Source organism: Oratosquilla oratoria, unplaced genomic scaffold (assembly GCF_046742065.1).
Source record: "Oratosquilla oratoria isolate Oo_2021 unplaced genomic scaffold, ASM4674206v1 SCAFFOLD47, whole genome shotgun sequence".
Taxonomy (NCBI): Eukaryota; Metazoa; Arthropoda; class Malacostraca; order Stomatopoda; family Squillidae; genus Oratosquilla; species Oratosquilla oratoria.
Genome location: NW_027467711.1, coordinates 1,361,639 through 1,373,005, shown reverse-complemented (window position 1 = coordinate 1,373,005; position 11,367 = coordinate 1,361,639). Strand labels below are relative to the sequence as shown.

Sequence of the window (11,367 nt, the reverse complement as noted above, 5' to 3'; positions counted from 1 at the left end):
GGCGGTGGTGCAACAACACAACATTTCCACCAACCTGAATGAATAAAGGAGAGAGTGGTAGCAGTAGTAGTACAATTTGGATGGAGCGCGTTTCAATGACTAGTATTTCTCTGCTGACAGTTGTGCGCTAGTCCAGTTCAGTTACGTGCATATTCCATGGCCAACTATCACAACGAGGGCAAAGTGCCTACGCCTCTATAGAGTACGTGCTCCTCTCCCTCCGATTTAGTTAGTTAGGCTCTTGGTCATTACGCTGTCTTCTTAATTCACGGCTCACAATTCCATAACTGTACAATCCAATCCAACCAATCGCAAATTGTGTAGTGGTGGTGCAAGAACACACTTCCACGAACATGGATTTCGTTAAGGAAGAAAAAAGGGGGTTGGTGGAGCGCGTTTCAATGACCACTATTTAGCTGCTAGTTCAGTTACGTGCATATTTCATGGCCAACTACCGCTGTACCATCCAATCAATCGCTAATTGTGTAGTAGTGGTGGTGGTGCAAGAACACATTTCCACGAGCGTTAATTAAGAAGGGAGAAGAAAGTGGTAGTAGTATCACAATTTTGATGGAGCGCGTTTCAATGACCAGTATTTAGCTAGCTGCTAGCCCAGTTCAGTTACGTGCATATTTCTTTTCATGGCCAACTACCGCTCACAATCCCATACCTGTGCAATCCAATCGATCGCCAATTGTGTAGTGGTGGTGAAAGAACACATTTCCACGAGCGTCAAGAAAGGAGAGAGAGAAGAAAGTGGTGGTAGTATCACAAATTTGATGGAGCGCGTTTCAATGACCAGTATTTAGCTAGCTGCTAGCCCAGTTCAGTTACGTGCATATTTCATGGCCAACTACCGCCCACAATCCCATACCTGTGCAATCCAATCGATCATCAACTGTGTAGTGGTGGCGAAAGAACACATTTCCACGAGCGTCAAGAAAGGAGAGAGAGAGAGAAGAAAGTGGTGGTAGTATCACAATTTTGATGGAGCGCGTTTCAATGACCAGTATTTTGCTAGCCCAGTTCAGTTACGCGCATATTTCATGGCTCACAACTGTACAATCCAATCAATCGCCAATTGTATAGTGGCGGAGGTGCAAGAACACATTTCCATGAACGTTAAGAAAGTGGTAGTAGTAGTATCACAATTTTGATGCATGCGTACATACGAGTATACACATACATGTGTACGCGCTTGCACGCAAACACATATATACATGCACATACATATATGCATACTTTCAATGACCAGTATTTAGCTAGCTAGCTGCTAGTCCGGTTCAGTTACGTGCATATTTCATGGCCAACTACAAAACACAATCCCATAACTGTACAACCCAATCAATCACCAATTGTGTGCAAAAACACATTTCCACGAACGTTAAGAAAGGAGAGAGAAGAAAGTGGTGCTAGTAGTAGTATCACAATTTTGATGGAGCGCGTTTCAATGACCAGAATTTATCAAGCTAGCTGCTAGTCCAGTTCAGTTACGTGCATATTTCATGGCCAACTACCACAACGAGGGCCAAGGCAAAGTGCCTACACCTCTAGTACGACATCCTTCTCCCTCCCACCCTCTCCCTCTGATTCAGTTGTTGGCCTGCTAGTCATTATGCTGTGTACTTAATTCACCGCTCGCATTTCCACGATTGCACAATCAATCGTCCAATGTGTGGTGGTGCAAGTACACACTTTCATGAGCATGGACTTTGCTAAAGAAGAAGTAAAAAGGTGGTAGTAGTAGCACCATTACAATCTTAACGGAGAGCCTTTCAAATACAGTACTTGTATGTACCTGCTGATACTTGTGCGCTAGTCCACTTCAATACTACCTACCTATCTAGCATTCCATCATCAAAATAATAGAAAATACCCATTGCTGCATCTTACGCTCAACTACAAAGGCGACCACATTGTGTCTAAAGACAAATAGATCAAAATGATGAGGCCAAATGTTGACTTCCTACTCATAGCACCCCTTAACCTTTCTCTTTTCAAATTGCCCCATATCTACAATGACATCTTCATTTCCATTCGCAACCGACTTGGATACCATTGTTACATTGGGTACTTGCTCATGTTATGCCCATGCCTCGCGAGTCAGGTTTCCATTTCATTGTATGCAACTGTACCTAATAGAGCGCCTTCAACCAAGTACTCACCTTTATTCTTTATGAAATGAAAAATATAATTATAGAACCGGGTTGGGTACTCGGTAACTGACAGACAGACACCGCGGATATTGCTCTGTCACCACATCAGCCATTTCTTGTGCAACATTTGCGGGCAGTACGGTATGGCATCAACACACCCGCCAATAACACCTTCCTGTCTTACGGAAATGGCATCCATATTCTAAAATGTACTAGATTATTAGTAATGATCTGCCATACTGTAAATGTCTCATTCCTTTCTTTACTGCGCTTGGACTCAAGCGTGATCCTGCAAAACGGCCAATCTTCATAGATAGCTCAACACCAAGTCACAAAGCAGTCTTGCTACCCAATGGAAATAAATATCCGTCTTTGCCTCTCCTCTTCCACACTCCGTACGCAAGAAAGAAAGGGAGGAAATAGGATAATGTCAAACAACTTCTTGACACAATAAATGAGGCAGGCTCAATTCAAGTGCCAACTTTCTGGTCATTGCAAGATGCCTGCTTAGCTTGCGACGAGGATACACAAAATATTCATCTTTCCTTTCCTTATGGGACAACTCAGCTAAAGATGACCATTACAAGAGAGTTCATTGGCCGGCCGGACACCCACGAGTGGTACTGCAGCTAGGAATGATAAATGTTCTCACACAGCCTCGAGTACATTCCAACAAAGTCTTAATACACCCACTTCATAATTAAACTAGGAGGAGTAAAACACTTTGCCAAGGCCTTAGGCCTTACATTTTCGAGGACAAGAACCCTTTCATGTTTCCAAAGCTATCTGAAGCTAGGATCAGGTTTCTTGAACGCCAAGTAAACGCAGAAAGAGCCATAGCGAAGGTTGGAAAAAAAAAAAAAAAAAACTGCTTTGTCTGCATGTAGTTCCTGCATTCCTATCAAATCAAATCGCAAGGATCCTAATTGTAAACGACTGCTACCAAAGCTTATTGAGAACTTCTTCAACAAACTACCTTGTCAAAGGATTACAAAGGCGGAGCACGCCGACACGAGACCTTTTGCTCCATATCTAGGTCGGGTGCGAAAAAAAAAAAAAAAAAATCAATAATAAATGGCTAAAAATATATATATGATAATGTAAATAAAAAAAAATGCATAGGTATAGTTAGGTAATAAACAAACAGGTAAATTGTAATAAATTGACATATAACTGAGAATCAAACATATTGACATATAAATGAGAAATGTGTATACATTGTGACGAATGTGGATAGGAGGTAAGGGAACACGGGCTGAGGGAAATATTTTTATTCCTTACTAGTTTCCTCTGAAGAAGCCTTTCAGGCGAAACTAGTCAGGAATAAAAATATTTCCCTCAGCCCGTGTTCCCTTACCTCCTATCCACATATAAATGAGAATCAAACATATTGACATATAAATGAGAATCAAACATATTGACATATAAATGAGAATCAAACAGACAAATGATAACAAAACATATAAAATAAGTGATAATCATTACAGCATCTTCCTTAGGTGTTCATCTAAATGGTTCTTAAAACTTCCAACTGAACTACATTGCACTGCCTCTGCGGGAAGTTTATTCCATTCATTAACTACACGGTTGTCCAAGTTGTTTCTACCCACTTCCAAATTAAATCTATTTCCGGACAGTTAGAGACCATTGTTTCTTGTCTGACTCTCATTCAGTGTGGAAATTTTGCCAGTTCCCTTTAGAATCTTAAAGACCGGTTTCAAGTCGACGCTTTTTTAGGAATCGGCTTTGTGGTTCGCCCTTGTACTTTCTTCCAGCCTATCAATGTCTTTCATGACATACGGAAAAAGCATATTCCAAATGTGGACGAACTAATGATTGTTAATGGGTGATGAACTTTTGAAGTCAAAATATCGCGCAATCAGTCTTACAATCTTATTTGCTATCTCAGAGCCTGAAATACACTGCTTGGGTGATTTGAGGTCCTTACTGATAATTACGCCGAGACCTTTCTCACTATTCACTTTTGTTAACGAATTTCCAAATAACTCGTAACCGTACTTACTGTTATTTTCACCTATGTGCATTACCTTCCATTTACTTGTGTTCTATTTCTTTTCGGACCATTGCTGTAATCTATCTAAATCTTCTTGAATGTCTAATTTGTTTAAGTGACCATTTCCCGTCCCGTACAGTTTTGTATCATCAGCAAATTTGGAAACAATACATTTTAGTCCGTGGTCTATATCATTTATATATACTACTAGACAACCCGTGACCCGTTGGGTCGAATAAAATTCTAAATGATACCTTCTTAATAAGATGGTCAATAAAATCTTTATTAAGACAACGCTCTTATATTTACAACATTCTTTGTACAATTTGAATGATTTAAAACCACTTTAATATTTTCAATTTGTTTACCTCTACTCAGCCCAGCATATAATTGTCTATGCTGTACCATAATGCATCTTTCTTTCTGTCTACCAAAATATGCATTCATTCTGCTCTGGAAGTGTAGCTTCAGCCCATTGTTAACATGTCATATCACGATCTTTTTAAAGCAGGTTATTATTAGCTTAAGACTTACCAGTTTTGTGCGGTCCTCGTGCTCTCTCGAAGCAAAGTAAACTGGATACAGGCGTTCTCAAGAAATCAAATAGAGCCTCCTTAATTATGCTTCTGTTATGTCACGTCTCGTCACCCCACTCCCACTCATGATCATTATCGTTCAGGGAGGGAGTAGCGAGTAGCAACGTTTATCAACATAATCTTTATGATAGATATACTATGTCACTATCACCGTATAGTATAAATCACAGAAAATAAGTTTCAATATCAAATTGAGTACAATTTAGAGCTCTTACCCCTATTCAGTAGACGAAGGCAGTGACTGACTTGATTAGTTATAAGAAGTGAAATACAGAAGATTGTGACGCCATGTCGTCGTTGCTTGGAACACTACGCATCATGGTATCAGGCGAGTTTGTCTAAAACAATTTGGCTAACGTACAATTTCTCTAAAATAAAAAAAAAAAAAAAAAAAAAAGTCTAAAACAATTGGTCAAAAATACAGTTTCTCTGGGAAAAAAAAAAAAAAAAAAAATGGACAACAAACAATAAGATTTTCCCAATTTTAGACACTTCTTTCTTTACTCAAATCTGAATCGTTTACATTACCTGACCCGTGTATTTCCACCACCACACCACACCACACCCCCCCCTCCCACTTACCCGAGTTCCCATAGCTTTTAAAGGTGATCAATTTCTGATTTATGACTCGGGACCAGTTGAAAAGCGTATAATCATATTTGCAACACGTCGTCATTTGCAATCTTTATCACAAAGCAGTCATTGGTATGCCGATGGCACATTTAAAACTGTCCCTCTCCTGTTTCACCAGCTATATACCCTACATGGATTAAGAGAGAAACATTCGCTGCCCCTTGTGTTTGGATTATTACAGGACAAAACACAAGAAACATACATAACCTTTTTACAACAGATAAGGAACATTGAACCTTTATGTGCACCATTATCGATAACAATCGATTTCGAGAGAGCAATGATGAAAGCGTTTTTGAAAGAATTCCCCCCCCCCCCCCAAAAAAAAAAAAAAAAAAAAAAAACAGTGCAAAATGGCTGCTTCTCCCACTTTAGCAAATGTGTTTTACGAGTAATTCAAAATCATGGATTAAAACAAAAATATGAAACAGATACCAGTTTTGCTTTACGGATGCGGATGCTACCAGCATTAGCATTTGTGCCAATAGCCACAGTGACAGATGCGTTTGAGTTATTGTGTGACAACAACACATTCCCGCATGAAGCACAAGAGGTCGTTGATTATTTTCAAGACACATGGATTGCAAGGCCTAACAGACGGAATAGTCGACGTCCACCTCTCTCTCTTTCGACATGATACGTGGAATATGTATTCTAGGGTGCTTGATGATTGACCTAAAACTACCAATTCCGTCCAAGGATGGCATCGTACATTTCAAACGCAAGCAGGTGCGCATCACCCCAATATATGGAGATTTATCAAATACTTGCAGAAAGAACAAAGTTTCAACGAGGTTCAGATTGAACACTATGTTGGTGGGGTAGAGCCAGAACCCACAAGGAAACGTTACCTAGGCACTGCAAAACGCATAAAAAGGCTTGTTCAGGCTTTCGATCCAAATAATATTATTGATTACGTCCAGGGGATTGCCCACAACCTTTCTTTCTAACTATGAAAGAAGTCTTTTTAGTAGATAGTATATTTTGATAAAGCTGTAATTGTGTTGATAAATCAAGAATGTCTTAATAAAGTTACATAGACACTTCGATCCAAATAATAGTATTGATTACATCCGGGGGGCTGGCCACAACCTTTCTTTTTAACTATAAAAGAACTCTTTTTAGTAGATGGTATATTTGAATAAAGCTGTAATTGTGTTGATAAATCTAATTTTTGTCTTAATAAAGTTTTATTGTCAATAAATTTTGAATGAAAACCAATGTGTACTTTATTAATACATTATAAATTAGATCTACCAATTTCTCAGTCTCTTTTCCTTACACAAACTGTATTTTAGACAAATTGTTTATAGATGAATTGTAATTTAGACAAATTGTTTACAGATGAATTGTACTTTAGACAAATTGATTTACACAAATTGTACTTTAGACAAATTGTTTTGGACAAACTCGCCTCGTCATATCTCCTCTTCTGATTGGCTGGTCCTCAGTCGTGACGACATATCTCTTCTGCTGCTGCTGCTGCTTGGCTGGTCCTCAGTCGTGACGTCATATCACCTCTTCTGCTGCTTGGCTGGTCCTCAGTCGTGACGTCATATCTCTTCTTCTGATTGGCTGGGTGACGGTTTCAAGCAAGCAAGCAAGCAAGCAAGCAAGCAAGCAAGCAAGCAAGCAAGCAAGATGACAAAAACATGATCAGAATTTTATAAGTATATAGATGAATAGAAGTGGCCCGAGAACGGAACAACCCTGAGGAACTCCACTTGTAACATTTTTCCATCTAGAACCTTTTCAATTTAAAACAACTCTCTCTTTTCCATCATTCAGCCAATTACTAGTCCAACTCAATAGGATACCACTTATTCCGTGTGAAGCTAATTTAGTAAGTAGTCTCTCGTGGGGGACGGTATCAAAAGCTTTTCCAAAGTCTACATATATTAAGTCTATATATATATTGTTTCTTTTGTACTAATTCCAGATAACTGTGTTGTACAATTCCAGTAAGTTAGCTACGCAAGAACGCTTCCGTCTCAAATCATGCTGGCTATCATTTATAAAACGGTTACTTTCTAAATGATGTTCGATAGCATCTCTGATGATAGTTTCCATTATTCTTCCTACTATTCAAGTCAAACTTATAGGCCTATAGTTATTTGGTTTCTTTTTGTCACCTTCTTTCAATATGGGAGTAACGTTAGCTAGCTAGCTTCCATTCTCCGGATAGGATGGAAAATATTTGAAAATCATTTCTATTGCAACAACAATCTCATTTTTCATTTCATTTAAGATTCTTGGATGCCAACCGCCAGCCCATTGTTTTTTTTTTTTACTTTGAGTTTCTCTATACACCTTTTAATTTTTTCTTTTGTTATACTTACCGTAGCCAGTAAGTTTACCCTAGGTTTCACTTATGGAGGTGCTTCGTTTACGAATACCGAGCTAAAATAATTGTTTAAAATATTACACATTCCTTCATTTCAATGTTCAAGTTGACCGTCAGCAGATAATAGTGTACCAATGTGATTTCTAGCAACCTTTTTATCTCTAAAGTAACTATACAATTCCTTGGGATTCTCTTTGGATTTATCAGCAATATTCATTTCGTATTCTCTTTTTTAAATCTCTCTGTATTGATACATAACTTTCATAGTCATTGCATGCACCCGAACACTTATATTTCTTATAAGCCTGTCTCTTTTTAGCAATACTTTTGTTCACTTTCTTTGTCGAGCCACTTTGGGCGAGCCTGATATGGGGGACGTCTGTCCTTAATTAAAAGGAATGTAAGTATGAATCATCTTAGTCAGCGTATTTTCAAACATTTCCCACATCTGATCTACAGGTCTTTCGCTTAATTTGGCCTCCCAGTCTGTGAGCTGAAGCTCCTGACGTAGTCCTATCAACTGAGCTTTACTCAAATCGGGTATTTTAGAAACACAATATCCATTCTCAAAATATCAAAATGGTTAACAGGTATCCCCCCGACCCGGCTTCACGTCACAACAGATTGGGGGGTAGTGTTATTCATTTACTCCTTCCCTAGTCCCTCTTCCTTTGTAACAGGCCCCTTTTTAAATATAGCATCCACCTCCCACTTCTACTACCGAAGAGGGTTGATTGCAGTTAGCAGTCCAAGTACATAGGCTCGAGTATTCGGCTCCTATTTTTTTTTTTGTCTTTTCCGACTGTGGTGTTACCTGTCATTTACACATGTGTTACTACTTTTCTCCGGCATTTGTTGTTGAACAATTTCTATGTGTGTGTGTGTGTGTGCGTGGGCATTTCTGATGCCAAAGAAAAGTGCCCGTTCAAGTTCCTCACAAAATGTTACTTGACCATATTTCTCATAACTAACTAATGTCTAGCGCCAAATAACATGCACCCATTCCATTTCCCTTCCTTGAGACACACAGCATCGTTCACCAGTTACTCTTCGTCTTTCTTATCTCTTACAGAGTGCATACGTCTACACACAACGCAGCTTACCCACGATAGCTATGCTATCCCCTATATATATATATATATAAAACAAGATGGAGGCAGAACGAGCATGACAAAATTAATGCACAAACAGCTTGTTATTAACGACAGCCAGCCGCCAAAAAAAAAAAAAAAAAAAAAAAAATAGAATGCACACACCATCAGTTAAGGTTAGTCCCCGCACTCAAACACACTTGTGAATAAAGTAGGAGATTTTTTTTTTTTTTTTTTTTTGTCCTTGACTTGCTATCATTTTCAACATCAATCTCACAGCCACTTGGCATTATATTCTCTCTCCTTTTCCCAGTTGTGGGTCTTTTAATCATGCCACACTTCTCCAAGTGACACAATACTCTCTCTAGAACCTACGGTCACTTCTGTTATTTCTTCTTCATATACTACAGCCTTGTCAAGTCATACGTTTCCTATTTGCATTGGCCTCATTAGTGTACCTGTCACCACTTCCCTTGTACTTTCTGCCACTGTACCCAAAACCCTCATTCCACAAGTCTTCTATACATATATGGATTTTTCCTTTCTATTTCCTCATGTCATGTTCAGAGTGCAGTTGGTTAGTTAGTTCATGGTGCAGGGCATTTCCTCCTCACCCTTCCCTGATAAGAACAGATAAAACACAGTACAAGTCAATTCATATTCAAACAAGAGAGAAAATGCATAATAGAAGGAATGGATCTCCTGCTGTCAAGGTGTGTATAAGCAATGCCCCATTTCAAACTAGTTCTACGCAGAACACACTGCTTTCAAAACATACTACAGAACACAGCTTTCATGGCAGACGAATCACAAAGAAGGTAGACGTAACTGCAGCTTGATCAAATCTGCAAAGGTACATATGGGACTCCACGAGCACAGCAGACAAGAATAGTAGTAGTAATATCAGGATCAATGGATAGAATTGACATTTGTATTAGATACATCTCTCTCTCTTTCTGAATGACATGTGGCTCCAAAAGGAGCCGGGTTGCCCAACCAAGTGTAACAACTTCAAGGAAGAAGAAAAAGTTTACTTGGAGGAGGTGTACTTGGTGACGGCCTTGGTGCCCTCAGACACGGCGTGCTTGGCCAGTTCACCAGGGAGTAGAAGCCTGACAGCAGTCTGAATCTCCCTGCTAGTGATTGTCGAGCGCTTGTTGTAGTGGGCAAGGCGGGAAGCCTCGGCAGCAATGCGCTCGAAAATGTCGTTCACGAACGAATTCATAATCGACATAGCTTTGGAGGAGATCCCGGTGTCAGGGTGAACTTGCTTCAGCACCTTGTAGATGTAGATGCTGTAGGACTCCTTCCTCCTTCGCTTCTTCTTCTTGTCTCCCTTGGAGATGGACTTCTGGGCCTTACCGGCCTTCTTGGCGGCCTTTCCGGACGTCTTGGGCGGCATGTTGCTTCTATGGCAAATGTCAGTGTAGTGCCGGAGCCGGAAGCTAGGACAGGATAGATAAGATGGAAGAGAGGGGGGTGAGGGGGGTGGGGTGTGTGTGTGTAAGTGTAAGAGGTAAGGGGGGGGGAAATGGAAGGAAGTCGTAGTTATGATAGGTGTGGGGCAGACCCACTTGCGACTTTGGTACTATTTTTATAAGTTATATGTGTTAGAGAAGCAAATGCCTGTCGGATGGAAGGCTTGGCTACCTTAAGATCGTAATGTGTTCTTCTCCTTGAGTTGTTTGATTGGCTGTTAGTGTTATTTTTTTTTTTTTTTTTTTTTTTTTTTTTTTTTTTTTTATTAAAAAAGTATACTACTAGTATTCTTACCTATGTGTAGGAGTTGAATTTTAGGGGTATCTTTTGTCATCCATTATGAAGTGGGGGGGGGGGAGATCTTGAATTCAATATTCGTATGCTCTTTTTTTTTTTTTTTTTTTTTTTTTTTGGTTTTTTGTTTATATTAAATTAGTATTATTTATTTAATCCCTTAAGGAGTGACGGCTAGTGATTTTGTTTTAACTGACATATATGATTGGGGGGGGGTATTAATTCTATTGCCATGCTCATTGATTTGGATGATATCACGTGCGATTTGTTCGCACGTGTTATCATCTTATTATTTTATTTTTAAACAATAACAATAACAATAATGGTTAGTAGGGTTAGTTGGATTTAAAGGGTGATATGTATTTTATGTGTGTTTGTTATGTTTGCATTATGTATTTTGGTTCGGGGGGGGGGCTGTTTATGATGGGAGACACTCTAGGCCACCAATTGTGATCTTGTCCGTGTTCTGTGTCTATGTTTTCGCTGGTTAGTACTAAGTCTGGGTTTGTGATTGTGAGTTTGTTCCATGTTCTGTAAGCTAGTCTGTAGAGTCTTGTGTTGAGTGGTTCGAGTTTGTGTTGTATGTGTAGTTCTTCTATTGTGTTAAGGTATGGGGGTATGGAGTGTGTGGCAAATCGTAGTGTTTTGTTTTGTACTGCTTGTAGTTTTTGGAGTTGAGTTGGTCTTAATGTGATTGTTGTGATTGGTATATATTCAAGTTGTGGTCTTATGAGTACTTTGTATAATCTTAATAGTAGTT

General features: G+C 39.2%; 1 protein-coding gene across 1 annotated transcript; it reads right to left on the bottom strand.

Moving 5' to 3' along the window:
- Window positions 1–9,800: 9,800 nt before the first annotated feature.
- LOC143023461 (histone H2B) lies at window positions 9,801–10,264 on the bottom strand. The gene has a single exon (XM_076181982.1). It carries the CDS (start codon window positions 10,234–10,236, stop codon window positions 9,865–9,867), a length of 372 nt encoding a protein of 123 aa, XP_076038097.1. The 5' UTR covers window positions 10,237–10,264; the 3' UTR covers window positions 9,801–9,864.
- Window positions 10,265–11,367: the final 1,103 nt, after the last annotated feature.